The sequence below is a fragment of the Lampetra planeri genome, chromosome 12, assembly GCF_965212315.1.
Source record: "Lampetra planeri chromosome 12, kcLamPlan1.2.h2, whole genome shotgun sequence".
NCBI lineage: Eukaryota > Metazoa > Chordata > Hyperoartia > Petromyzontiformes > Petromyzontidae > Lampetra > Lampetra planeri.
In genome coordinates this window covers 1,355,994-1,383,777 of record NC_136118.1, presented here as the reverse complement: position 1 = coordinate 1,383,777, position 27,784 = coordinate 1,355,994, and the positions used below count along the sequence as shown (strand labels likewise).

The following is a 27,784-nucleotide window of genomic DNA, read 5'->3' as shown; positions in this document are numbered from 1 at the left end:
GGGTCGCTGGGTCGTTAGAGAAGGCAGGTGGTGGTTATTAAAGAGGAAGGTAGGTGGGTGGAGAGACAGGGAGGTGGGCAATTTAAGGATGAGCGCGTCGAGCAGTGCACAGGCGGGTTCACGAACCCACGTGGTGTACTGCCATCTCCCGGCCACCTGACAGCCCAGTGGATTTTGAGGTTTCCTAAAATGCTCCGTGATCCACCAACCCTCTGCTCCAAAGGGCTGGGCTACAACATCATCATCATCATCGCCACTACCGCGTTGTAACGTGGATTAGTAATATGATTGTTTTAGCAAAAGTAAATTCGTCCACAAAGTAAACGTACTGTACGTTTAACAACGAATGCAGTGTTGATGGTGGTGGATGGCTCGCGAACAGTCGCAGTCGGGATTGGCGGCCCAGAAAATATGGAGTGAGAATGAAAAACCGGGTTAGATTGGGGCACCTGCACCGCGTGGCTTGCACTTCGCAACGCTGACCACGCGGGCTCAGCGTTCCGTTCCCGGTCACGGCTAACACATCGGTGGCACGTGTGATGTGACAGGCTGACGACCCCCCACCCTTGCGTTCACCAGCCCGTGCCTGGTGAACGCAAGCAGCCAACACGTCCTGACCTGCCGACTCCCGGCCCTCTCTCGCTCTCTTACCGTTCTATCCAGCAATGTGCGGTGTCATTAACTTCACCCCTGGTTGGGGTGGGGGAAGAGTGGGAGTAGGGAGTGGGGGAGGGGATACGGGGCCAAATAAGGGGATTGGAGGTCAAGGTCTCGTGCAAGTGCACTTAAGTCTCCGCGTACGCGGGCGACACAGATTATGTAAACCTGCCCTCGTCTCTCTGCTCTCGTCTCCCTCGTCCCCCTACTTCGTCGCTGCTCTGCGCTGCTCTCTCTAGGCGCCCCCCCTCCCCAGCTCGCCATGGCCGGCCGCGTGCTCGCAGGGGGCCGCGTGCTCGCAGGGGGCCGCCAGCTCGTCCGGAGCCTCCCGGGGCCCCGCGGCCTCACGGGGCTGGCCGGGGCCACCCTCAAAAGCAGCTACGACGCCGTGGTGATTGGAGCAGGCGAGTGGACCCCCGGCGCGGAACTCATGGGTTCGCAACTCGGGAGGGGGTGGCTTTGGACAAACTCATAGTGTCGGGGGGGCGGGGAGGAGGGGGGCTTTAGGGGGCTGAGCCCCCCCCCCCCACCGACTGCTGAAGGATCGCCAACGTCTCTTTACTGAGCTCTGATAGCCGCGCTGAAATTGAGTCGCATTTTGTCTGCTAACACGATGGCGCTGTTCGTTGCTGACCACTTGACGTGTTTGGCCTTTGGACGTTCTGTGCTCGGCAACTTGCGAGAGCCCGTGATGGGTGGCGTCACAGCCTTTTCCTCGCCCTACAAAGACCTCCCGTATAGCCTTAACAGACTGTTGGGACAAGTGCTGTTAGCGAGCACCTGTGAAGGTCAGCACGGCACACGAGTGTGTGAGTGACCAACACCACGCCCGGCCGCCTTTGTCTCCCAGTGGCGATGTTTACACACCGCTGCACCAAAATACTCATTTGAGGCTGCGTCGACCTAGGGGAGGCCCAGGAGCAGGTTCAGATAATCGTCACTGGTGTTGGTCGTGAGCGGGATATCGAACCCGGGTCGCCAGGTTTCGTAGCGCAGCGTAGCGCTAACCGCTCCGCCACCGCTCCCCACAGTGACACCATGCACACACACACACGGGCGGTGACATTAACACGAGCGGAAGAGCGCATCGTTCGCGCACTCAGGTTTCGCGTTGAATATTTGGTTTGAAGTTTGTTCAACAGTATCCGTGGCACCCTTTTTAGCCAGTATCAAAATGACGAACACAGGAGTAGGCGTTTAGCCTTTCTGGCAATAAAACTGTCAGTGAAAGCAGGTGTTTGATTTGTTCATCGTTTTCATACTGGCAAAAAGGCCCCATAGATATAACTGCTCAACCCAAGCTATTGACACTTTGCTCCCTGCATTGCCGTTGCCCTGTTCGCCTTTATGGCGTCGTCCTCTGCCTCTAGCACTGGCGAGTCGAGGCCACGAGGGAGGCTGCCTCTGGTGGAGGCCAATCCGTTTCAAAGACAATGCGTAGATAACTATCGGAGCATATTTGTTTGCATGTCTTTTTCCGCAATTATGTGTGGTTGATGCAGACTTGATGCCTTGCAATAGGTGTACCTGTTTGGTGTTTGAACGTATTAACGCCTATATTCTTGGTTCTTTCGGTAAATTCACGAAAGAACCAAGAATATGAATCCCTGCAGTCACGAAAGCTTTAAATCAAAATCTTAACACCTTCTGTTTGATTGCTGTGAAGGATTAAGCCTATTATTCTTTGTTCAACATTGTGATGCGAACCCCCCACCCACCCACTTTCACCCCCATCTGAGTGTTTGTATGCCCCCCCCCCCCCTTTAAACACGGTCGCAATACAGGGCTGGCCGGCTGGCTTGGGGTGTCGCGGTTGCAAGATCCATCGCATGGCGCCGTCGCCACGCGCTGCCGACTCGTCGTTTTGGTTTGCACGAGATGGAGCGGCGGCGCAGCGGTTAGCGCAGCGCCGCCCTAAACCCAGGACCCCGAGTTAGATTCCCGGCTGCGGCTGACATCAGCGAGCGCGTGGCATCCGAGTCGGTCCTGGTTCCTCCTTCCTCTGCGCCTTTCACCAACCCGCACTAACCGGTGTGGTCAAACTACCCCCTCTAACCGACGCCATGTCGGTTAGGGCCTTCATCCAGCAGTGGATTCACTGCAGGATGATTTTCTAGTTTCATGGTTATCGATTCTTCTGGCCATCCCCACTGTTAGTTCAATTTGTTGTGAACTCTGACGCGTCAATGGTTTTTATTTTCCATCGGTGGGAACAGTGGGGGGTGGGGTCGGAGGGGAGGTGGGTGGGGTGGTGGAATAGGGTGGGGGTGCAACTACGCCCCCCAAAACGTTTGAGCAGAGAACAGAGCCTTACGCTGTACCCCCATCGCACCTCCTATGAGCACGGTAGGCTTACGTACGGTACGAAAGAAGTTCAACATACAAACCATCAGTTTAGAATCACCTTCACCTCCCCCCCCCCCCAATCTCCGTTGGTTACTTGACCATCTCATAAGTTTCAATCCTTGTTCCCAAAGTGTCCAGCTCCCCCGTGCTCTTGGTCCTTGACGACAAATTCGAGGAGTGTTCTGGACAGGCGCCATGCGCACGGAGGTCCAGCGAGCCCGGAGAGGGAATGAGAAATGAGGAAGTTTTGCGTTGTTGAGAGCAGGCTGATAAAAAATAGAATGCTCTTTGTGCCGAGTGTTACTTCTTGTTGTTGTTCATTGTGCTTCGTAGACCGCTACCAACGCAGCAGACAATGTGTGAAGTTCACTGTGCGGCCATCCATGGTGGGGGTGGGTGGGGCGTAGACGATAGGGGCGTCACGGTGGCGAGATGTTAACTACCTCGACCGATCCTGACCCTGACTATATATTTGGAGTTTGCGTATCTCTCTCCCCGTGTTCGCGTGGATTTTTCTCCGGGTCCTCCGGTTTTTTCCTCCCCATTTAGAAACGTGCGTTTAGAGCATTTAGTTGCTAGAAGTTTCCACGTGATGAAAAGCCACTTTGTTGAGTTATCATTTGTGGCCAGGTCGCTTCTAAAAAAAGAGCCGTATAGCTCAGTGGGCCTTACCTGGTAAAATAAAATAAAACAGATACAATACTACTAACCTAGCAACAGTGGATTGTAAAGTTTTCAACAACACCTGAGCATGGGGTTTGCTTAACAATACGTGGGTTATCAACTTGTTCCAACACAGCCCTCTGTCGTGCTGTTGTTACGCATTTCACATATGCCGATGCTCGCGAATGAGTGAGCGATGCCAATTACATTCATGTCATAAAAGGGTTCGGACGCTTACATTTGTTCAAAATACAGCACAGTCTGAAAGCCAAGATTCTACATTTTGTGACCTCAAAACTTACGAGCCAGGAGTCGACTGGTTTCACCCGTAGTGCGGAATCAACATTAACGTCTGCACTGTGTTCAATCCCTTGCTAAACTCTGTTGTTGTTTCGATTTAAAGCTTTCGTGACTGCAGGGATTCATCTTCTTGGTTCTTTCGGTAAAGTCACGTAGAAGGGAAATAATAAAATAATTAAAATAAAACATAATAAAATACAATTCTCACGACGTTTCGGCCACAGCGTCTGACGCTGTCTTTCCGACAGACCTGTTCTTCACCTGAGGACGGCTGCTTGCGTTGTGGCCGAAACGTCGTGAGAATTGTATTTTATTATGTTTCATTTTTATTATTTTATTATTTCCCTTCTACGTGACTTTACCGAAAGAACCAAGAAGATGAGTCTGTTGTTGTTGTTTGTTCGGTTGCGTTCTAATAGCTGGCCATGTTTGGCGCTATAGGAATTGTCATTGTTATTGTCGACTAGCTTGTGTGCCCGTCCAAGGACGGGTGTAGATTGCAGTAAATCTGAAATATTAAATCGAAAAATTGTTCAGCTCATGATTATTAATGAGGGGGGGGGGGTGCCCCATGTGGAGTGACGTCACCCGCTAATGGTTATTGGGGAGGGGTGCGGCATGTGGATTGACGTCACTCATTCATGGTTCTTGTGGATTGGTGCGGCATGTGTAGTGACGTCACCCGCTCATGATTATTAATGAGGGGAGGGGTGCGGCATGTGGAGGGCGCGACCTTCTTGTGCGTTCGTGTAAATTTCCACGCGAGCATGAATATTAATGAAGGGGGGAGGGGCTCTTTTGCAGTGACGTCACGCACGGATGTCGCACTGTGCTGTGTATATTTATTTTTTATTGTCACTTTCTGTAAGGAAACGTCTCATTTTAAGTGACTTTGCGTAATAAAATATTTAATCGAGCTCGACCTTCCTCTGCGCTAGTGGGGGAGGGGGGGGGGCTCTTTTGCGGTGACGTCACGTACGGATGTAGCAGTGTGCTGCGTATGTTTTTTACCGTCACTTTCTGTACCAAATCTTACTTTAATGTTTTGCTTTTGTAAAACAGTACACAAAATGATAAAAAAACTAGTACCTGTATCTTGTACGAAAGACGAATTACCTAAATTATCAACATGTATATCGGATTAATTGCTTGTGGCAGATGCTATATTGGACAGACGGGACGTAACATCAGCGTAAGACTAAAAGAACACCAAATAAATATTAAATTATCTCAAACACAACTGTCGGCAGTGGCAGAACATGCTTGCCAACAAGGCCACTCAATTGATAACGTTGAAGTGTCATTTAAAACGAATTATTACTGGCCAAGACTGATTAGAGAATCTACCGAAATTGAGAGAAATACAAATCATTTCAATCGCTCTGACAGCTACAGGCTTAGTGTGGCCTGGAAGCGTATTATTAAATAATACATTTTACGATTACAATTCCTTATCGGGGGAAACACATACTAATTCACTGATTACTAACGTAGTATATCATTACAATAACCCCCCCCCTCCGCCATTTCTGCACCTGCTTGGGTATAGTGGTTGGGTTCAGTTATTAAATAATACAAATTACAACTCGTTATAGAGGGATCATAACAATTAACTGATTACTAATCTATTATATCATTACAATTACCCCTCCGCCTCTGATCTGATTGGGTTAAATGATGACGTCAACCTTCTGCTCTATTTAAGACCGGAAGCAAGTGGAGGGCTTCACTATTCTGGCAAATCGCCCGATGATGCTGGATGTAATTACCAGCGAAACGTCGTACTAAAAAAGAATAAATGTTGTGGATTCACTCTTCAACACACCGGTGGGCTAAAGTAGTGAACTATTTGTCTTTTGTCAACGTGACACTTTTTCTACTGATTGGCCGTGTCGGGTGGTGGACGGTTGGAACACATTCATGAATATCGTGATCTAACCCAAAAACCTTTATTATGAATAATATTGATCGCGAAAGCCTACGTGTTAATTCTAGATTTGAAGCTTTCGTGACTGCAATGATTCATATTCTCAGGTTTTTTCGGTAAAGTCACGTAGGTAAAAACATTAAAATTAATGAAAGTAAAATAAAACAAAACAAAATAAAATTCACGACGTTTCGGAGACTTGTGTTGCCTCCGAAACGTCGTGAATTTTATTTTGTTTTGTTTTATTTTACTTTCATTAATTTTAATGTTTTTACCTACGTGTTAAACCAAGTAATTAACAAATGAACGTGACGCCACAGTTGTGTGCGGCCGTGTTTAGTTTGCTGGCACAGTGGTTAGCGTGCTGCCCTACGAACCAGGTGACCTGAGTTCGATTCCCGCTCACAAATGAATACCTGGTGCTGTGTGCAAACACCACCACTGGGGAGACAAAGGCAGCCGTGCATGGTGTTGGCCACCCACCCCCTGGTGCACCGTTCCGGCCTTCATAGGTGCTACTCGCTAACAGCACTTTCCCCAACAGTTTGTTGGGGAACAGGGGGATATTCTTTTATAGATCTGCTCTAATCCCGAGTTGTATTCCTCTCATCCTGGCAGGACACAACGGTCTAGTTGCTGTGAGTACGACTCGCAGAGCCGGGCGCAAGCACGGAACCATCGCACTGCACGCCCCGGCAAACCCTGCCACACAGTAATGTCCACAGTAATGTCCACAGCAGAGCCATGGCTAACAGAGGGGGTATTTGCCAGTAAACATCTGGCCAGCTATTTGCATTGGTTCAAGCAAGCGTGATGAGACACTAAGTGCCGAAACTGGTCAAGAGTTTGTATCGAACCAACGCTATTGAAATTGTGAGCTCCCAAAAGGCTTTGTGACCGATGGGAGATTTAAAAACATGACTTTTATTTCCCGTGTGGAGGGACAGATATGTGAAGGTAACGAATTGTCTCCTTATTTATTGAGGAAGGTAGGTCCGCCCACTACCCAGGTAGCTCCGCCCACTACCCAGGTAGCACCGCCCATTACACAGGTAGCTCCGCCCATTACACAGGTAGCTCCGCCCATTACCCAAGCAGCTTCGCCCACTAACCAGGTCGCCACGCTCACTACACAGCTCCTCCCACTAATCGGGTAGCCCAGCCACTAATCAGGTAACCCCGCCCACTAGCCAGGTAGCCCCGCCCCCTACTGATGTCGTTCAGAGACAAATTCTTGAACTTCACAAAACATTCAGGGTTGGGAAGAGAGGCACCAGGAGAGACTTTCTGAAATCAACGCTGTCCCGGCCAATCCGGGACGTTTGATGTCTCCACCCTCTCCCCAACCATTCCCCCTGCTCCCCACTAATCCCGACGCCCATCACCAGGCCTCCTACCTGCAGCAGGCCGGGTTTGACACCGCCGTGGTGGAACGCCGGCACGTGGTCGGTGGAGCGGCCATCACCGAGGAGATCGTCCCAGGTCAGTGTTGTGAGTCAGAGGTCACTGACCCTCTGCTCCCCTGCCCCCCTCCCCCCCCACAAGGAGCAGTAGTGCCTCTTTAAGCAATTAGAGCGACAATGAAACTAAAAGTGGCAACTGGGTTGGGGCAAAGCACCAGAGGTGAGGCGAAAGCTGGCGTGACGGTCAAGGGAATGGATATAGCTCAGGGCTGTTTGGAGAGTTTGTTGTGTGCATTCATGTTGCACTTCTTTCGCATGGTATGTAGCCAACCGTGCTAATCGGAGGTGTGGGGAAGGAGATAGGGTTCGAGTTAGTTTGAAGGGGTTCGAGTTAGTTTGGCTGCATTGTTAGATACTTAATTTGGAGCTTTCGGGACTGCAGGAATTACTCTTTGGTTCTTTCGGTAAAGTCCTGCAGTCACGAAAGCTCCAAATTAAGTATGAACCACTTCTACGGGGAAGTTTTAAGTTTGTTTTTTCTCTCTCTCTCTGGATTTTTGTTGTCTCTCTCTGCTTGTGTATCGGTCTTCGTGTCTGTGTCTTACAAATTTCACACTTAACTTCTAATTTAGCAATCTTTGGAAGAACGTAATCAACCAGGCTATGCGTTAATTGTGTGTTGACCGACCCTCTGTGTTGCACTGCATTACATTTCGAAATTTTGCTAGGTTTTTTTTTAACTGGTACAAACTGACACCTTGAATAAAGGTGTCAGTTTTGTAAGGGTAAAAACCTACTATCATATTTTGCCACTGGTAAAAGAGATCTCATAGTGTTTGCTAGGTTTATTTAATTTAGGGTACTTTCTCTGTCTCCACTCGTTTTGTCGTTCTTATGTTCTGCTCTCTCTGTGTGTCTCGGCTGTTGTCCCTCTCCCTCTCTGCAGCGTGCCACTCATTGCCATGCTAATTTCTCTAACCCCTCCCTCTCTCTCCACCCCCGCCCCCTCTCTCTATTTAAGGCCTTGACACAGAGACGTGGTTTCTCTGTGTCCCTATGTACGTCTCTCTCTCTCTATGTATCTCTGTGATATCTGTCTCTACTTATATGTCTGTCTATATCAGGGGTCGGCAACCAAAATAACAAGAAGAGCTATTTCTTTCCAATTCGGTACAAAATTCAGTATTTCAAGAGCCGCAATGCATCTGAGTACATACTGTGCATACGTACATATCGTCAAGAAGCAGCCCGTAAAGAGCCGCATGCGGCTCCGGAGCCGTAGGTTGCCGACCCCTGGTCTATATGTCTCTGGTTCTGTGTTTTATCTCTCTCTAAAATTTAGCATTCTCAGGAAGAACGTAATCAACCAGGTAGGGTGTTGACTGTTATGTTATCCGACTCTCTGTTGTATTACATTACATTTCTAAGTATACTAGATTTGTGTTTCTATTTCATTTATACCTGATGATGATTGCTTGTGTTGCAATCGAAACGTCGTATGCATTGTTAAGAGTTAGGCTTAGGGGTTGGGCTAGGGTCTGGTTGGCTATTGTGGATCAGGCTTGGACCAGCGTGGTTGGCACGTGCCCTGGAACAAGGAATTCATGTCCAGTTTTCCCTTCCGTAGCCGCTGCCTGGACCCAGCCCGGGGGCCCGGTGCAGCTGCACCGCCTGCACCTCTCCATTGCGACACCACCGGCCTGGCGTGTGGTTGGCTAGTTTGTTACGGTTAAGGGTAGGAGGCTGTAATTTTTGTTGATTTGTTTGCCTCAGGTAAGGCTTAGTGGCAGAGCTAACGTGGCTCGTGTGCTTCGGGTCAAGGGTAGCGGCGGCTGGAGCAGGGGTCGGCAACCAAAACAACAAGAGGAGCCATTTTTGTTCGAATTGGGTAAAACACCTCAATATTTCAAGAGCCGCAATGCACTGCGGGTGACCAAGAGACGGTGGTCCTTCGTGAATGACGTCACGAAGCAGCGGTCCTTAAAGAGCCGCATTCGACTCCAGAGCCACATGTGACCAACCCCTAGGCTCGAGTGAATGTCGCTTCGGGTTGCTTGGGTTCGGGTTAATGTCAGGGATAACGTCCGGTCTTCTGGTGTATTCCACCCCCCTGGCAGATTGACCCCCTCAACGAAGTGGCTTACCATACGTGGGAATTTATAGCAGCCAAATACTCTAAACGCACGTTTCTTAATGTGGTGGGAGGACCCGGGTAAAAATCCACGCGACCACGGGGAGAACATGCAAACTCCAAATAGACAGGGTCGAACCCACGACTTCCTGTATAGCAGGCGACGTAGCTAACATCTCGCCACCGTGGTGCCCCTCGCGCCGTCTCTTCCCCTCGCTCGTGTTGCCCCTCAGGGTTCAAGTTCTCCCGCGCCTCCTACGTGCTCAGTTTGCTGAGGCCGCAGATTTACAAAGACCTCGAGCTGAAGGTACGGAGCTGCCTCCTCCCCACCCCCATCTCTCTCTCCGCTGTGCTCGGTTTTTTCTCTTTTTGCCGAGTGCAGAAATTTATCAAAAGAGGTGGCACGGCTGCTCACAGATCAGAGCGCCGAGAGCTTGGGTTCCAGTCCAGGTTATTAGCTGCTGCCTGTGGTTAAACCCAGGTGGTTAAACCGGGGTAGTTAAACCGGGGTAGTTAAACCTGGGTGGCTAAATCGGGTGGGTAAAACGGGTGGTGAATCCCGGGTGGTTGAACCCAGGGATTAAACCCGGGTGGTTAAACCTGGGTGGTTAAACTGGGTGATTACAGTCGGTGGTTTAAGCCGGGTGGTTATACTAGGTGGTTGAACCCGAGTGGTCAAAGCGGGTGGTTAAACCCGGGTGGTTAAACCGAGTTGTTAAACCTGGGTGGTTGAACTTGGTAGTTAAATCGGGTGGTTAAACCGAGTTGTTAAACCTGGGTGGTTAAACCTGGGTGGTTAAACCGAGTTGTTAAACCTGGGTGGTTAAACCGAGTTGTTAAACCTGGGTGGTTGAACTGGGTAGTTAAATCGGGTGGTTAAACCCAGGTGGTTAAACCTGGGTGTTTAAACCCGGATGGTAAAATTGGGTGGTTAAACTCGGTGGTTAAACCTGGTGGTTAAACCCGGGTGGTTAAACCTGGGTGTTTAAACCTGGATGGTAAAATTGGGTGGTTAAACTCGGTGGTTAAACCTGGTGGTTAAACCCAGGTGGTTAAACCTGGTGGTTAAACCCGGGTGGTTAAACCGGGATGGTAAAATTGGGTGGTTAAACCTGGTGGTTAAACCCGGGTGGTTAAACCGGGATGGTAAAATTGGGTGATTAAACCGGGTGTTTAAACTTGGGTGTTCAAGCGCAGCGAGTTGATGGCCTCAGCCCAGTCACCAACAACTGCACGCATAAGAATGAGAGTAAAGTTTGTTCTGCACTTAATCTTACTAAACTCCAGGTCTGATAATTGAATCTGAATATCGTTTTGACTATTACGAGATAACCATTACCCTCGGTGACAAAGCAGATCTCAAGGTGTGGACTGGAGGTCAATTGAAGGGATCTTAGAGTTGGCTTGGATTACCTGAGTTTGAATCCCAGCCACGGCTAAAATCAGTGGCGAGTGACATCCGAACTACTCCCTTGGTCTACTGTGCCTGAAACGAGTAGCTGATGCTGCGTGTGACGCATCAGCCCCGGGGAGACAAAGGTGGCCTGGCCACACCACCTCGTGTACAGCACTTGCCCCCCACAGTCTGTTTAAAGGTTGCACGTGGTGGTGGTGGAGGTGAGGGGGTGGCGTCTCTTGGTGTTTGCGTCTCTCTGTAGAAGTTCGGGCTGAAGCTCTACCCCCGCGACCCATACTCCTTCAACCCCCTCCCGTCGGACGGCAGCGTGAGCCGCCCGCCACCGTCGCTGCTGCTGGGGATGGACATGGAGGAGAACCAGCGGAGCATCGCCAGGTTCTCCGCGAGGGACGCCAAAGTAACCGACGCAGCCGCCGCTCGTGGTCGCCAGCCGCGGCCCGCTCGCTGCCTCGTTATTCGTCTGCGCTTGAACGCTGTGACCTCCCCCCCTTAATCCCGAGAGACTGCTCCCTTGCCGCATTTTTTCGACGCGATTCCGCCTCGATCCACCGTGGCTCTTCAGCCCCACGTCATCCGAAGAAAGCTGGCGTTTGCTCACGCCGTCGAAAAAGTGTCGGCTACGATGGACGTGCAGTGTGGAACCTTCGCCGAATTCTTTCCAGGAATCTCATCTTGGCGGCCCACGTGACCTAGGGAGTGTGCTGGCACGGATGGCAAATCACGAGCTGTAGACGCACCTGCGACCCGTCGCGCCGCCCGTGTCACGCCGCCCTCGAGCCGAATGCAAACACGCGCGGGGTGGGGGGAGGGCGAGGGGCGGGGGTGCTGGCGCAGAGACGCCACGTGCCAGCAAGAGCACCACCACGCGACGCGATTTTGATTTCTTCGCACGATTTCGCTCTTGAACGTTGATCGCTGAGCCACAGGCCCAGAGGCCCAACACGTCAAGCGGCCGGCGACAAGCGGCACTGTCAACGTTGAAATAGCTCATTGTAACGCATTTTTTCGTGTAATTTTAATTCTTGAGCATTGAATTGTGCGTGGGAAAAGAGACGATGGGAGGGCAGGGGAGGGAGCAGACAGAGAAATGTCGTGCCGTGCAGTGTGGCAGATTCCTCAACATGGGCAGAGGAATCAACGAGCGAAGGTGCCGGGAGTAGAAACCGTGGTGGTAGTTACAGACGGGTGATGAGGAGGAGACTGACCACCGAGGGAGTGACTGGAGTGAATTATTGGAGCGCTGCATCACCCATAGTTCACGCAATGAGTATTCGTACAGCCTGTCGGTGCACTGCTGGATGAGGACCTCAAGATGTGTGCAGAGGGTTTGTGTGGGTACGCAGAGGTATGCACACGTGTGCTGATGCGTGTACCCAGCTACGCACACGTGTACGCAGGTATGCACACGTGCACGCAGAGGTATGCAAATGTGTACACAGAGGTATGCAAATGTGTACACAGAGGTATGCAAACGTGTACCTGCGCGTGTATCTGCGCGTGTTGGCGGTGAGTCAATTCAGGGATCACCAAAGAAGCCAAAGGGGTTCTGCAGTGGCGAGATGTTAACTGCCTCGCCTGATATACAGGAGGTCGTGGGTTTGACCCCGACTCTGACGCCTGCTGTATATTTGGAGTTTAGATGTTTCTCTGCCCGTGTTCGTGTGGATTTTTCTCCGGGTCTTCCAGATGTTTAGAACCGACACGCATTTAGAGCATTTGGCCGTTGCTGTCATTTTTTTTCCACGTGAAAAAAGCCACTTCGTTGCGCCGTTTTTCGCATCGCGTGCACGCAGGCGTACGCAGAGTATGTGCAGCTCATGGAGAAGTTGGCCTGGGCCGTGGAGCCTCTGATCGACGCTCCGCCGCCCGACGTCCCCGGGTTCCACGGTGGCCCCCTCGGCTCGCGCCTGCGTGCCGCAAAGTCCTTCCTGCCTGCCCTGAGCTGCGGTGAGTCGCGCCGCCCGGGTTTCGGTCGAAACTCGCCAGGCCCGGCTCCGCTAAACTGTTAAAAACTATTCTTCATTTTACCAGGTAAGGCCCACTGAGCTATGTAGCTCTTTTTTTCAGAAGCGGCATGGCTACCGCAAATGACATCTCAACGAAGTCGCTTATCACGTGGAAATGTATAGCGGCAGCCAACGACTCTAAACGCGTGATGTCGATTCGAAATGTGAAGGGAAAAACTGGAGGAACCCGGAGAAAAATCCACACGACCACGGGGAGAGATACACTCAAATTCCAAATATACAGCAGGCGTCAGGGTCGGGATCGAACCCACGGCCTCCTGTGTACCAGGCGAGGCACCGATAGAAATTCGCCCTTCGCGACCTACGGCCCGCGGTCCAGACATGACCCGCGCGGCTTTGTCTCGTGCGGCCCACGGCAACGTGAGGCCCGCCACCGCGGAACGGCCCAGCGAACAACGGCGACGCGCGGCGCGAAGGTGCTTACGGTTGCGCTGGACGGCCCTCGGGTGTGTCTCCGGGTCGTACCCGCGCTTCGTTCGGAAGACGCCGCGATCGCTCGCCGTGCGGTCGCCGCACACCGGCGCAGGGCGCGGACGATGGGGTTAGCGAGGCCGGGGGGCGACGGCGGTGCTGGGGGTGGGGCGAGTAGCGAGCGCTTGATCGCGAATGTCCCTGCATGTTACTTCAGCAGCACCCCCTCCCCCCCTATAATACCCAAATGTTATCCTACTCCCCCCCGCTCCCACGCAACCCTAACCCTAACCTGTGTGCCTGTCTCGCCCCCCCCCCCGCTCCCTGCGACAGTGCGCCGGCTGGGGAAGGATCTTCCCAAGTTTTACGAGCTCCTCACGGCCCCCACCACCAAGTTGAGTTTCCGTGAATCGTACGATAGATGACTCCACGTGAGCGGCACGATCCAAGGGGGCGGTTATTTCTCCCGTGTGGCGCGTCGCAGAGGGGAAGCAACCGATTTTCTTTTTTTTTGGAAGAGCAACAAAAGTTACAAATCAATGCCCGGGTTCTTTAGCCGACTGAGAGTCGTTGGCGGGTGAGCTGCTCGATCGCCTTGGTGTGGCGGTTCACCGGTGCTGGCTGGGCTGTCAGCAGGCGAGCCGTGTGCCACATCGTTGGTTGCGCCCCTGCAGTCGCCGGCAGAAGCGTTTCTTTAGCTTCCACAACCGTCCACGCGGTCTTTCACCCCCAAGGTGCAGGGATCGCGGGGGAAGCGAGGAGGCCGCAGGGGGTGTTTGGCTAGCGACGCGGTCTCTGTGAAAATGAAATTGGGAGTCGCTGGAGGATAGTTTTGGGGCGAGGCGGGTAGAGGTGTGGGGGGCGAGGCGGGTAGAGGTGTGGGGGGCGAGGCGGGTAGAGGTGTGGGGGGCGAGGCGGGTAGAGGTGTGGGGGGCGAGGCGGGTAGAGGTGTGGGGGGCGAGGCGGGTAGAGGTGTGGGGGGCGAGGCGAGGGGAGAGAGAGACGCGAGACACCCGAGCCAGGCTCACGTCACGACACATCGGCCGAAACGCATCATCATCGTAGTGCATTGAAGGATTCGTACCGTTGTTGGCAAATGGAAACTGGGCTTACTTTTCTCCCCGAATATATTGCACGCCACTGGTAAACTGGAGCAGGTGGCACGTGACTGGTCGCCACAGCCGTCGCGACAGATATACCAGATGTGGTGTCCTGGGTGCGGGAATATGTTTGTGGGTCGCCGACCCAGACAGATCTGGTCACGCCGACGGATGGAGCCATCGACGTCCTTTCACGAAGCGTGGTGAGAAGGCCACGTTCACCAACAACAACAACGCGCGAGCCAGGCCTGTGGCGACTGGGTTAGCTCGCTGCACTCGCTGCGTTCAGTGTAGTCAGCGTCTCCGCTCGTTAAATTATGGCATTGATTGATGATGGTGATTATGACAACGGTCATGGTATGATTGTGACACAAGTGATGATGATTATGATGATGGTCACAATGGCAACGACTGGTGATGGCAATGATGACAGCGATCGTGAGATGATGATGATGATCATGTCATTGCTACGCTGATGATAGTCATGTAAATGCTGGTGTTGCTACTGATGATGATGATGCTGAAGACGATGATGATGTCCCAACAGATTTTGGACCGGTGGTTTGAGTCGGAGCCTCTGAAGGCCACTCTTGCCACGGACTCTGTGATTGGAGCCATGGTCAGCCCCAGGACCCCGGGCAGTGGGTGAGCTGAACCCACGGGGTCAGGGACACTCCTACTACTCTGCTCCATCATCTCCCAGATTTAACAACGCACACGTGCGCGGCATGCCATGTACAAGGGCTCTCGGCCTTGTCCAGACCACCATCTCAAAAGAACTGAACGTGTGTCCGCGGTGGTCGTTGTGGTCGTTATGGTCATGGTGGTGGTTGTCACGGTGGTCACGGTAGTGTTGGTCGTGGTGGTGGTAGTGTTGGTTATGGTGGAAATGGTGATGGTAGTGGTCGTTGTGGCAATGGCGATGGTGCTAGGTACGTGTTGCTGCACCACGTGATGGGCGAGCTGGAGGGCGTCAAGGGCATGTGGGCCTACGTGGAGGGCGGCATGGGCGCAGTATCCACCTGCATGGCCAAGTGCGCCATCTCTCGTGGAGCGTCCATCTTCACTGAGGCGGTACTCACCGCTCAACCGCTCACCCGCTCACCGACTCACCAGCTCGCTCCTCCTCGTGGCCGACGCAACCAGTCATCCACTCTGGCCACCCACTTAATCAAGCGCTCACCCACCCACTCACTTGCTCACTCACTCAATCATCCATGAAACCGGTCACCCACTCGCTCTCTCAGTCGTCCACGCACTCACCCGCTCACACGTGCACTCAACTGACACTGCATTATTCCCACTGGGATCACCCACAAGGTTGTACATTTTTTACATTAAAATGCCCACATCTTCACCAAAAACGGGGCAACAGAATCGACCTTCCTCCCAGGGCCCTTAGCGCGTGTAGCCCACCGTCCCACCGGTGGCATGCGGTTGGCACCGTTGGACCAATGTCGGCTGTCGGGGTCGTTTTTCTAAACGACACCGATAGCACGATCGGGATGACGTGTGCTGGGCAGGTGTCATCTTTATGTGCCTGCGTGTGTGTGCTCGCGTGTGTGCACGCGTGTGTGCGTGTGTGTGTGCGTGTGTGTGCACGCGTGTGTGTGCGTGTGTGTGCACGCGTGTGTGTGCGTGTGTGTGTGTGCGTGTGTGTGCGTGTGTGTGCACGCGTGTGTGTGCGTGTGTGTGCACGCGTGTGTGTGCGTGTGTGTGTGTGTGTGCACGCGTGTGTGTGCGTGTGTGCACGCGTGTGTGTGCGTGTGTGTGTGTGCACGCGTGTGTGTGCGTGTGTGTGTGCACGCGTGTGTGTGCGTGTGTGTGTGTGCACGCGTGTGTGTGTGTGTGTGCGTGTGTGTGCACGCGTGTGCGTGCGTGTGTGTGCACGCGTGTGTGTGCGTGTGTGTGTGTGCACGCGTGTGTGTGTGCGTGTGTGTGCACGCGTGTGTGTGTGCGTGTGTGTGCACGCGTGTGTGTGCGTGTGTGTGCGTGTGTGTGTGTGCGTGTGTGTGCGTGTGTGTGTGTGTGTACTTGCATGCGCTAGGAACCCGGCGACCCCATTTTAGATTCCTGCTAACGGCCAACACCAGTGACGATTATATATCTGAACTGGTCATGGACCTCCCCTTGGTCGACTCAGCCATAATGAGTACCTAGTACGTGGTATGTAAATATCACCACTGGGGAGACAAAGGCAGTCGGGCGTGGTGTTGGCCACCCACCTCCTCACGTTCCGTGTCGGCCTTCATAGGCGCTCGCTAACAGCACTTTCCCCGACAGTCTTTTGAAGGCTATACGGGGGATCTTTGTCTTTGTGTGCGTTCGCGCCGCGTGTCGGCACTGGCAGGAGGTGCAGCAGGTGCTCGTGGACGGCACGGGCCGCTCCACCGGGGTGGTGCTGTGCGATGGCACAGAGGTGCGCAGCAAGGTGGTGCTGTCCAACGCCACGCCGCACGTCACCTTCACGCAGCTCACGCCGCAGGTGCGACGCCGTGCCCACCGTCAACCACAGCAACAACCACAGCAACAACCACAACAACAACCACAACAACAACCACAACTACGATAACAACCACAACCAGAACAACAACCACAGCAACAACCACAACAACAACCACAACCACAGCAATAACAACCACAATAAATTACCAGAACAAGAACAACAACCGCAAGCACCATAACAATAACCACATCAGCGTGCAACGCGCCCGTGGTGTAACAAACGTCTCGGAGCGGAGGGGCAAACGAAGAAACAGTTGAAGGATGAGTGATGATTAAATTAATTGAGTGATTTATTGATTCATTGAATGCTGTCTGGGGTAAAGTGGTGGCACACTGGTCAGCGTACTGCGCGATGGAGTCAGTTACCCGAGTTCGGCCTCAGCTAACATTGGTGGCGGGGTCATATCTCAAACAGGGCCCTGGGCTCTCCTTGGCTCAGCGCTGCCCTGCACAGCGGTGGCCTGTTGGGGGGTGGGGGGGGGCTACGTCGTAGCCAGCAGGGGGCAGCGCAGCAGTTGTCCATGGTGGCTCTGTGTGCTTCTGTGCTCCACGCCAAAGCACCCGCGACCTTCAACAACGCGTCGCTGCTCAGCGCGGATCAGTATGGTGAAACTTGCGCCCATGGGAGGGCTTCAATCGAGCCGTGGATCGAATCGGTGGCCCGACGTGTCGTCAATTCTAAATATAACCGTGTCATCCCTCACGAGTTGCAATCGCAGCGCTAAGTTTGGTGAACAATGCTGCTGTGATTACAATTGTCGTTGACGCCAGGCCCTGGTTGGTGGATTGCAGAGGGATCCGTGAACGACTCCCAAACCCGCCGTGCTGCTTGGCGGCCCCAATGGGATGCCAGTGCAGCGAGCGCGATTTTCAACTCCTCCTTCCCCGTATATCTCCCCGTATAAAGTGCGCGTTTTCTCCGGACATTTGCGATGAACGATCGCACTGCAGGTGAGAAGCGGTACACGATGGGATGGCTTTGAGAGGCCCAGGCAAAGCGCGAGAGTGGAAGGACACCTGAGCAGATGCAGTCCAGGCTTTGTAAACTACTGGCTCTTGGTAATCTTCTATTTAATTTTAAGATAATAATAATAATTGAAACGCGTCACGCTTTTTGATTTCCACACAGGATGCCCTGCCGGCTGACTTCCTCCGAGAGGTTTCTCAGATTGACTACACATCTCCCGTCACCAAAATCAACGGTATGGACTTTTTTGTTGTTGCCATTTTCTCTCGCAACATAACAGCAACATCGACACAACACCGATCACTGTGCCTCCCGCCATGTGGCTGTCCAACTCTGCCAAGCGATCGCTGAGCCAGCATCAGAGAATATATCTGTATGCTCCGTATATATATACTCTCCCTCAAAACATTTATTTCTGCCAGCAATGAAGGTTCCTGCTCGGAAACAATATTTGGGAATATCAGTTCTCGTCCTGATTGTTTCTTTGCGTCGGGGATGCATTCCTGAAAGGTGCGACAACGAATATCGAAACGATGTCAATCAAAGCCATTGGCAGGATAGTAGTTGGTGGAGGCCTAGGGCTGAGAGGCGACGGATAGCGAGAGAGCACGGACGACGCTGTCAGCGACGTGAGTATGTGTCTGGGGTTGACGCGACGCTAATCGGGTCGGGGTGTTCATGATCAAGTGGCGACGTAATTTGCGTAAAGACGTACAAGGGGGAGAGATGTAAATCGGGGTATTACCGTACCCCATGACGTGTTTGTAAAGGACCTGGTCTACACTCAATGTCCGTCCATTTACAACGAGTACCTCGACGAAAGGGCCACTTCCCCAAACGTGTCCGTGACACTTTTGCTCAACATTGCGTGTATGGTGCCTTACAATGAACCGAACCCTTACCGGATGGTTGCTGGTGGGTATAAAGGTTCACTCACGGGAACCAATATTCATTTGCACCGGCGGTTCGAATCCGGATTTAACCGCCTGTGATTTTACCGGATTATCAAGTGCAGCGTGTGGTGGTCACAACCCAGATATATATTCGCAGTGGCAAGATGTTAACTATCTCGCCTGGTATACAGGAGGTTCGATCTCGACCATGCCATGAAACACTTGCGCTTTTATAATTTGGAACTTGCATGTTCTCCACGTGATCATGTGGATTTTTCTCCTGGTCCACCGGTGTTTTCCTCCACATTCAGAAACGTGCGTTTAGAGTATTTGGCTGCTATAAATGTCCACGTGATGAGCCACTTCGTTGAGATATCATTTATGGCTAGGTTGCTTCTGAAAAAGAGCAATACAGCTCAGTGGGCCTTACATGGTCAAATAAAAAAAGTTCATCGTTTTTAATTTCATATACACTTCATTTGGTTTAAATCCAGTTCTGATACTTACACAATCAGGGCATATGAAAGATGCATACCTCGTGCAGATAAATACACTCACGCAAGTGACGGCAGGAGTAGTTCTTCATCCAGCAGTCGATTCATAATGGCTAACGATGCTCTGAGGTCTCCCGGTGCTGCTGCCTCTGTCCGCAGTCGCCGTGGACTGTCTCCCCAACTTCCTGGCGGCGCCGACGGAGCGAGCGGGGCAGGCGATGGCACACCACCGCTGCTCCATCCACCTCAACACGTGGGACATGGCCTGCCTGGACCGCGGCTACCACGAGGCTCTGCAGGGGGCCCCGTCCACGCGGTATGGCCCGACTCGGCCGCTGGCCCGCCCGGCCGGCTGGCTTGCCCGGCCGCCACCACCATCAGAGCCGCCAATACAAGGCTGGTAGTTAATTTATGGGCCCCGCAGACATGATAGGTTGAGTCAACCCCCCCCCCCCTCACAAATCAGTATCCAAGCTTGCAACCTTCCAATTATGAGCGGCTCACTCATAATCGGCTGAGCCACCTGGCCAGATAGAGGAAGCAGAAACGATAATTTAATTCAAATCAAGGCTTTTCGAAACATGTTTGTCTTCGGGAGAGTTTATTCCGTTTCTGAAGAAGCTCCCATGACGTGGCGCGAAACGTCGTACATCACGCCGAACATCACGACGCGGTACAGCCCGAGAGCGTGTTGCGAAAGAGCCGTGCTCCAGCAACAATCATAGGAAAAGTAGCTTTTATGTCGCTGCATGGAAACCGACAGAAGCTACCCGGGTGGAACATGCGCGCATGTTTGCACTTAGTCATTTTTACTCTGTGTTGGGTCTCCAATAACGCTACCGGTCGACTTGGCCGATTTTCAGTCGTGTGAGCCCCTAATGGCAACACAACTTTATAGCGAAGTTTTGTTCATCTTGGACAATGGTCACTGTGCGTGACCCCTCCTCCGGTTATGTACAGACGGACCGGTGAAGCTGACGCACGAGCGCTTTGATCCTTTGTCGGAAAGATTTTGAAAGCAAATCAACCCCAAGCACTGTGACAGCTGCATCGGCCTTTTTTCTTCTTCATTCAAAAGCCGTTATCTCCCGGGATGTTCCTTAATGAGATAGTGGCGCGTCGTTTAGCAGGTGTCCCCCGCGGGGGGGGGGGGGGGGGGGCGACGAGTCCCCGCGCTCCATTTGACGGCAATCGAACAACAAAAGCCGGGAGCCTCGCCGGGTGCTGTCGTGCGAGCCTGTGTGAGATGCCACGGGCGATAGGAGGACGCCCGCTCGCTCGCGCGTGCATGCGAACGAGCGCACGTGATCGCTAAAGGCCAAGTATTAAAAAAGAAAATTCGTTAGCCGGCCTTCCCAGAGAGGATTACTGCCCAGATCGAGCACGGCCGATAGCGGCGACTGGGAAGCGCCGTGTTGTTGCCTGCGCTCCTGTGATAGAAGCGAGGTGTGGACGAGCGGTGTGGCTCGACTGATGCCACACCTGCATCAGCAATGCGACTGCTGCAAGGAGACAGAGGTGCGGTCGTAACATCGGCAGAGAGGGTGGAGGAATACGAGCGGAGGGGCGTGCACTCATGTCCGGAGAGCGGTGTGCGCGCTGACCTCGGCGGTGTGACGGTGCCAGGTGGCATAACCGATGTGCGCACGGTGTCGCTGTGTGCGCCGACCCCTGTTCCTGGTGTGCCCCGGCCCTGCAGACCCATGATGGAGCTGTGCATCCCATCGGCACTGGACCCAACGCTGGCGCCTCCGGGAAGCCACGTGGTGTCACTCTTCACGCAGTACACGCCGTACCTACTCGCCGGGGGACGCGCCTGGACGCAGGCCGACAAGGAGGCCTACGGCGATCGAGGTAGGCCCGGTGCACCGACCGCGACGCCCGGGCAGCGGCACCACCGTCTCCAACACCACCACCACCACCACCACAGCCGCCGCCCTCCGGCAACACCTCCGCTCGGGGCTCCGGCCGCCACTGTCATGTGACCCAGGCAGCTGCGGGCAGCCATGCTGCAGAGGGGCAGCTGGCAGGGGATTCTTTCAGAGGACTTGAGCTCTGTGCCTGTGAGCTGATTCACGTGAAATACTCAATTCTCATTTAACGCGGTGGATGCGTTCCTGAAAAGTGCCGCGTCAAGCGAAAAACGCGCACACAGTCAGATGTCGGGGACAAACAACTGAGGGTACGCTGCCGTGTTACTTTATCACGGTAGTTTGTCGTCGACCCATTATAATGGCATGAGCTCTGCGTTATAACGGCGTGCGTTCCACATTATAACGGCGTGTGTTCCAAGTTATAACGGGCGCTTTTTGCATTATGCGAAAAGTGTTCTTGCATGGAAGAATCGCGTTCAGGTGAAAACGCGTTGTGTGAACACCACGCGTTAAGTGAGGACCAAAAAAACATCACCACCATCATCCCCATCGTCACTGTCATCAGCCATTGGCTACTCATAGAAAAAATGCAATGCCATTAAACACTTTCCCTACAGTTGCCCTAGCTATACCTTACATACTTCCCCTAGAGATGCCTGCTAGATTATGTTTCTCAGATGTGTTCCTCCAGCAATTATTGTGTGCAGTGAACTTGTTGTACACGACTTTTTATTAGCTAATATTTATATTTAACTCAACTTTTTTTTATTAAACATATAAGTGTCTAGTGACGTAAGAAAAGCTACCCAATAGAATACTAAACAGGACTTCCTCAGGGCGTACCGCACCCTCTTGAGATGTTAGTCAAGTAATCGAAACTAATGAACGGCAGACGACTGACAATTGCGACATTAAACTTCAATTAATTTCGCGGCGGCTGCTACTGCTGCTGTCTGTATTTTGCAACAAGGACGTTACATTTCTCTGTTGGAGCTGCATACGGCGATCCATGCTCGAAGCCGTAACCTTTCCACGGAGAAACACCGTCCCCTCGCTCTTACCTCGAAGAGGTTTAATTCCAAATTCAACCAAAATAACCACCGCACCCCCTGCGGAGAGAGAAAGAGCCGCGGGCGCTGCTGCGTTGAGGAGAAATTAAAATTAGCGAGGGCACACGAGGGAGGGCGACGGGGAGGTCACCGTGGACACGCTGCTGTCCGTGGAACGTGACCAATTCCGGGCGCATGGCCGCGGCCGCCACTGCCCCTGCGGACCCGGCTCCCGATGCCGGTGACGGCAGCGGCGATGAGGTGGCCTGTCGGCAGCCGCCGGTCTTCAAGGCTACGCCGCCTGTCCTGTGCCGCCCCCCTCCCCCACGCCCCACTCCCCCATGCCCCAGTGTTCGACTGCATCGAGGAGTACGCTCCGGGGTTCAAGTCGTCCGTGATTGGCCGGGAGATCTTGACTCCCGCCGACCTGGAGAGGGAGTTTGGTCTCACCGGAGGGGTACGACACGCCGCGCCGCGATCCTTCCCCTTTTTAACGTCCCCGTTTTTAACCCCGCGTGTGTTCCAGTTTGGGGGGGGAGCTGGGGGGGGGGGGATTGTTGTTGTGTAAGCGCGTGAGACGGCGCCCTCCGCCCCCCCCCTGGGGAAGCGGTTGCATGTGTAAGCATCGTTCAGACGTCGACACTTGGCCGTGTGCTCGCGCCCCAGCGACACGCGCGCCCGCGCGTGCGTGTGCCCCCGCCGTTAATAACGGGCCGCTTACGCACGCGGCGCGCCCCGGGGCACGTGTTTGGACAGCACTCACGTCGATGAACCCCTTGCCGCCCCGCAGAACATATTCCACGGCGCCATGTCCCTGGACCAGCTGTACTTCGCCCGCCCCGTCACGTCCCACGTGAGCTACAGGTCGCCGGTCCGAGGACTCTACCTGTGCGGGAGCGGCGCGCACCCAGGTACGGCTCTTCCCCCCCCCCCTCGCTCGGTGTGACGGCGGGGGACGGCGAGAGTGGGGGGGGCGACGTCAGAGCGTGGGCAGAGGACGGTGCCGCGCGGAGGGGGGCACGGCGCCCGCTCGCTGCACCTTTTCGGACGTAAAACGAGAAACGTTGCGGGCAATTGACTTCAACTCGGGTGCGAGTGCCAGCTCTTCCTCGCACGGCCCGCCTCACCTCCGGTTTGTGCCCCCCCCCAAACCCCTCCGCCCCTCTCTCCGTGTCGCGCGTTCCCCCCGGCACAGGGGGGGGCGTGATGGGATCGGCCGGCCGTAACGGTGCCCTCGTCGCAGTCGCCGACTGCAAGCGGAAGTAAAGCGGCCGCGCTCGTCCCTCCGCTCATCGGGCGGCGGTGGCCGTGTTGGCCGACGGCAAATGAACGGCACGCGCAGGTATAGAATACGCGCGTGCCGCCGTGCGTGTGCCGCCGTGCGTGCGCCGCCGTGCGTGCGCGCGCGCCTCGCACGAGCGTCTGTGAAAGGACGGTTTCATCACAAGGTGTCGATTTTAAATGGATTTTATAGGATTCGGGGTCTCCATCATGTCCATCGCTCGTTGATTGGTGTTGTTCGTTGAACGTCCGTCCGGCGGGCTCGTTAGCGAGCGGCGCTTGGCGAGAAACAAACTCTACGTTCGGATTGCTGATTAAAAATAAAACGTCACTTGTTATCAGTAATAATTAATCTCCACACGTTTTGCGTGTTCCTATATGCACAGATAAAGTAAACGCATGTCTTTTGTGAAACCGAGCGCAGAATCTTAGTTAACTGTTTTTTTTTAGTTAAATTATGTTACTTTGACGGAGCCAGTTATATTCACGAAGTCAAAATCGCGTCCACACTCGCATTGGCCGCACCGAGGAATGTTTTGTCCCTCAGCCGAAACGGCGCCCCCTACTCCAACGCCCCCCCCCTACTCCAACGCCCCCCCCCTACTCGAACGCCCCCCCCTACTCCAACGCCCCCCCCCCCCACTCCAACGCCCCCCCCCTACTCCAACGCCCCCCCCTACTCCAACGCCCCCCCCCCACTCCAACGCCCCCCCCCTACTCCAACGCCCCCCCCCCACTCCAACGCCCCCCCCCACTCCAACGCCCCCCCCCCTACTCCAACGCCCCCCCCCTACTCCAACGCCCCCCCCCCACTCCAACGCCCCCCCCCTACTCCAACGCCCCCCCCCTACTCCAACGCCTCCCCCCTACTCCAACGCCCCCCCCCCACTCCAACGCCCCCCCCCTACTCCAACGCCCCCCCCCTACTCCAACGCCCCCCCCACTCCAACGCCCCCCCCTACTCCAACGCCCCCCCCCCTACTCCAACGCCCCCCCCCACTCCAACGCCTCCCCCCCCCACTCCAACGCCCCCCCCCTCCATTCCAACGCCCCCCCCCCACTCCACCACTTTCGCGCTACGCTGTGTGACCTGCGAGTTCTGTGGGGACGAGGTGCAGGTAAGATCGATGATCCAAGTGGGGGGCATACCCCCCCCCACCCACCGAGACCCTGATTGTGATTGTGTATTGTTTGTTGCAACGTCCTGACCTGCCCCTACTGGACGTCTGTGAAAAAGAGCTTCATAGCTCATCGGATTCCTCCAGAATAAATACAGATTCTGATGTATATTGATGTTCACCAGAGATAACGCATTGCATGTCTGTAATTATCATCGACGTAAGGCCCTGTTCAAGCAGCGTGGAATTCCGGGACCCCCCCCCTCCCCCCGCTGCTTCCCCCTTTCCCCCCGGCTGTGGGAATATTCATCTGTCAGAAGGGGAAAATTTAAGGATAAGATTAAAACAATAAAGCGACGATTAATAATGGTGAAATGTTTATGTCATTCACAATGATATTCTTGAGGTTATTGTATGAATAAACAGTCGTACTTTTTTATATATATAAAAAATGCATTATTATTTTCTTGCGTGGGGCCCCTCTAGAGTCTTAGACAAATGTCTTGTCTGCACCCCTCCCCCCGGCCCCATCCAAAACCCGGCCCCACGATGGTCGCCTGCCTCGTAACGCGTGCATCGAAACGCGTTAGTCGGATCGCGGTGTTCGGGAACAGTGCGATGGAGCTGGTGCGGGGCGGGGGGCAGCTGGCGTCGGGATGGGCTGGAGGCGGCCGCCAGTTATTGTCATGGACCGCGTGTCGATTATAATCGCGTTGCCGATCGATAAGACTTGAGCGACGAATCGCCGCAGCTGTAGATCGCCGTGTCCCTTCGTCCGACGGCTGCCGTCACGCTCTGCTCAACCCCCTCCCCCCCTCCTCCACGTCCCCCACGGGCACGCCGCTTTGGCAGCCCTCGCCGTGCCAATTTTACTCGCTTATTACTCCCGCTGCTCGGCCAATTCCTCACGGGGGAAATTCAATCGTAAGAAAATAACATCCCTGCTGGTAATGAGCGCGATGCGGCACGCTTAAATCTTCTTTTTTCGTACGGCTGCTGATGTAGATGCTGAGCAACGACTACAATTTTCACATTCAGGTGCTCAAGCCCCGACAACCGCATCACGAGAAGTGCATCGCTGTGATGTCGCCTTCGCATTTGTGGATCGGGCATCGCGTCGTTATATATGTTGTTTCCTCTGTTCTGGATGACCACAGTCGCACACTGGACAGTTTTTAATTTTCCATTTGTGCATCTGCTGCTGCCACGGTTGGTGCAGTGGATGCGGCTTTAGGGTGGACCGTGAGCAGCTTCGTGGAAGATCAAACCTAGGAATCTTCTGCGTCGGTTCTTGTTTAAATGTCGCGGTGTAAGTTGGGTGCCGTTGCAGGCGCAGGGAAGCGTTTCGCCGATTGCTCTGTTGGTTTTGGTGCGACGGAGGCACGTGTGGATGAGCCGCCGTTTGATGATAAACGCCCTTGCGGTTTAACACGGTGAGATAAATATCGATTCGGCCGCGATGGTTCTCTAGGACTGGCGATGATGAAACCTCACGCCCGAGGTTCGTGTCCGCGTGCCTGTGGCTGACGAAGACGCCTGGTGTAGCCGTTAGCAGACTGCTTGGGACAAGTGACGTTAGCGAGCATCTCTCGGAGCTGGCACGGTGTGGCTCGCAGCACCAGTGTTTGATGTTTACTACACACCGTACCAGGTATTCGTTTTTAAGGCTGGAGCAGACAGACATACGGGAGGCCCCGGACTGTTTCAGATGTCACTCACCACTGATGTCAGCCGGGTGCGAAGCACGGTGCACTGTGTCGTCTATTCGAGGGATGTGCGTGCGTGCAATGTGTATGTGACCTCTAATAACTCTGCCGACGCTCACAGCGCACTGTCTCTGTCCGTCTGTCCCGTCAGGCACGTGGCTCTAGGTATAAATACGGGCGACCAAAACACGCTGTCTCAATCTCCCTTCGCTACACGAATTCACATTAAACTCTCTGAGAGGTGTGGACAGCGAGCGAGCGTGCATCCCGAAGACGGCCTCGCCTCTTACCTTGTGTTCAAATCATTGTTTAATTTGGCCGCATCGCTTGGTACTAGAGCATGCGGCTCGCTTGCGGAATGTCGCGAGTTCAATTCCTGGTTGGGGATTGACTCAAGCCCATCATCTCTTCCTCTGGGCTCGATTGAATGAGTGCCACTGTGGATACGTCAGCAGTGGTTTTCCTATGTTGAGATTCCCCCCCCCCCGCCATACGAATGTGGAATTTCCACCGCAAACAGAATCTGAGCACCGACTCGATGCTCGTTTGAGCAGGAAATCACTGTGGCTCGTGTTGAAATCCTTGCCGATAACCTCCACCATCTGGTCCGTGTCTCTCCTCTCGTCTCTCTCGGGTGTTCAATTCCATGTGGTCCGTGCGAGCCTGGTTGTCCGGCGCGACGGCTCGCTCGACACCAGGCTCGTTGGTTTCTACGTTCCCCGCTGGTTATGCCCATGTTCTCCGCGTCCCAGCTATTGAGCTTTGCGAGTCGTGGGCCGGTTGAGCGGTGGCGATGTCGAGAGTTCGTGTGCTAGTTCTGGGTGGCCGTACGATAGTGAGGTGTCCGTCCTGGTGCGGCGGCAGCAGTGCTGATTGACGGGGCGTAGCGTCGATAGGCTGGGCGTGGGCTCCCTGGGGTATTTTTTACGCTGACATGGGTGTGACGTGGGTCTGTCACCGCGGTGTCACATTCGCCTGTGTCAAAATTCACCCTGAACAACGTGCCTGGTCTCGTCAGCTATTGTAAGCTAAGCAGGTTGTGTAGCCTGGTTAGTACTTGGGATGGGATGCCAGGTGTGGAAGAGGCTTTGGCTGCGAGGTGGCCACGTGATGGCGACACTGCGATGGGGTTAGGAAATGATTCCCACCACTGACCAAATATTCACGCCATCGCTCAAACCCAAAAAGAGACAAATTATCACCAGACAGTTTGACGTGTGGCTTTTTATCGAACGTGAAAATGCATTTGCGATTCAGTGGAAGCTGAATAAAGTTTAAAGCTCATTTTGTTTCACGACGTGTGAGCTCCAGCTAACAGGGTGAGTCTCGTTTGCAAGCGTGACCTGCGTCACCAGAATTACGAAAGCAATCACGTAAAAAAAAACAAATAAAACAAAATGAGAGAACCGCTGGTACAGAAGAAATCGGAAACGGTGCAGACACAAATCTATCTCTCACGAAGCGATTGAACAATTATAAAAAAAAATGTATTGATTTACACCGGCAGGGCCCCCT

The 27,784-nt window shown here is 53.8% G+C and overlaps 1 protein-coding gene across 2 annotated transcripts; it reads left to right on the top strand.

Annotated features, from left to right (window-relative positions):
- The first annotated feature begins 768 nt into the window (after positions 1–768).
- PYROXD2 (pyridine nucleotide-disulphide oxidoreductase domain 2) lies at positions 769–27,584 on the top strand. 2 transcript variants are annotated; one of them, XR_013585916.1, is made up of 17 exons: positions 769–1,061; positions 6,512–6,531; positions 7,282–7,375; positions 9,661–9,734; positions 11,086–11,241; positions 12,638–12,791; positions 13,616–13,677; positions 14,930–15,027; positions 15,315–15,456; positions 16,733–16,867; positions 18,017–18,089; positions 19,401–19,557; positions 20,941–21,095; positions 22,515–22,621; positions 22,955–23,075; positions 23,360–23,506; positions 25,569–27,584. XR_013585916.1 is itself a non-coding variant. In XM_078599127.1 (16 exons), the coding sequence occupies exons 1-16, from the start codon at positions 920–922 to the stop codon at positions 23,428–23,430; spliced, it is 1,761 nt and encodes a 586-aa protein (XP_078455253.1). In that variant the 5' UTR covers positions 769–919; the 3' UTR covers positions 23,431–24,055. The 2 variants fall into 2 exon arrangements, 1 of the variants encoding a protein (XP_078455253.1); XM_078599127.1 differs by lacking the exon at positions 25,569–27,584 and having other exon boundaries at positions 23,360–24,055.
- Positions 27,585–27,784: the final 200 nt, after the last annotated feature.

Coding starts and splice junctions, on each gene's coding strand:
- PYROXD2 (XM_078599127.1), top strand. CDS start 920: ATGGCCGGCCGCGTGCTCGCAGGGGGCCGCGTGCTCGCAGGGGGCCGC. Junction 15,457..16,732: donor CGTCCATCTTCACTGAGGCG/GTACTCACCGCT, acceptor CGGCACTGGCAG/GAGGTGCAGCAGGTGCTCGT. Junction 22,622..22,954: donor AGTTTGGTCTCACCGGAGGG/GTACGACACGCC, acceptor GCCGCCCCGCAG/AACATATTCCACGGCGCCAT.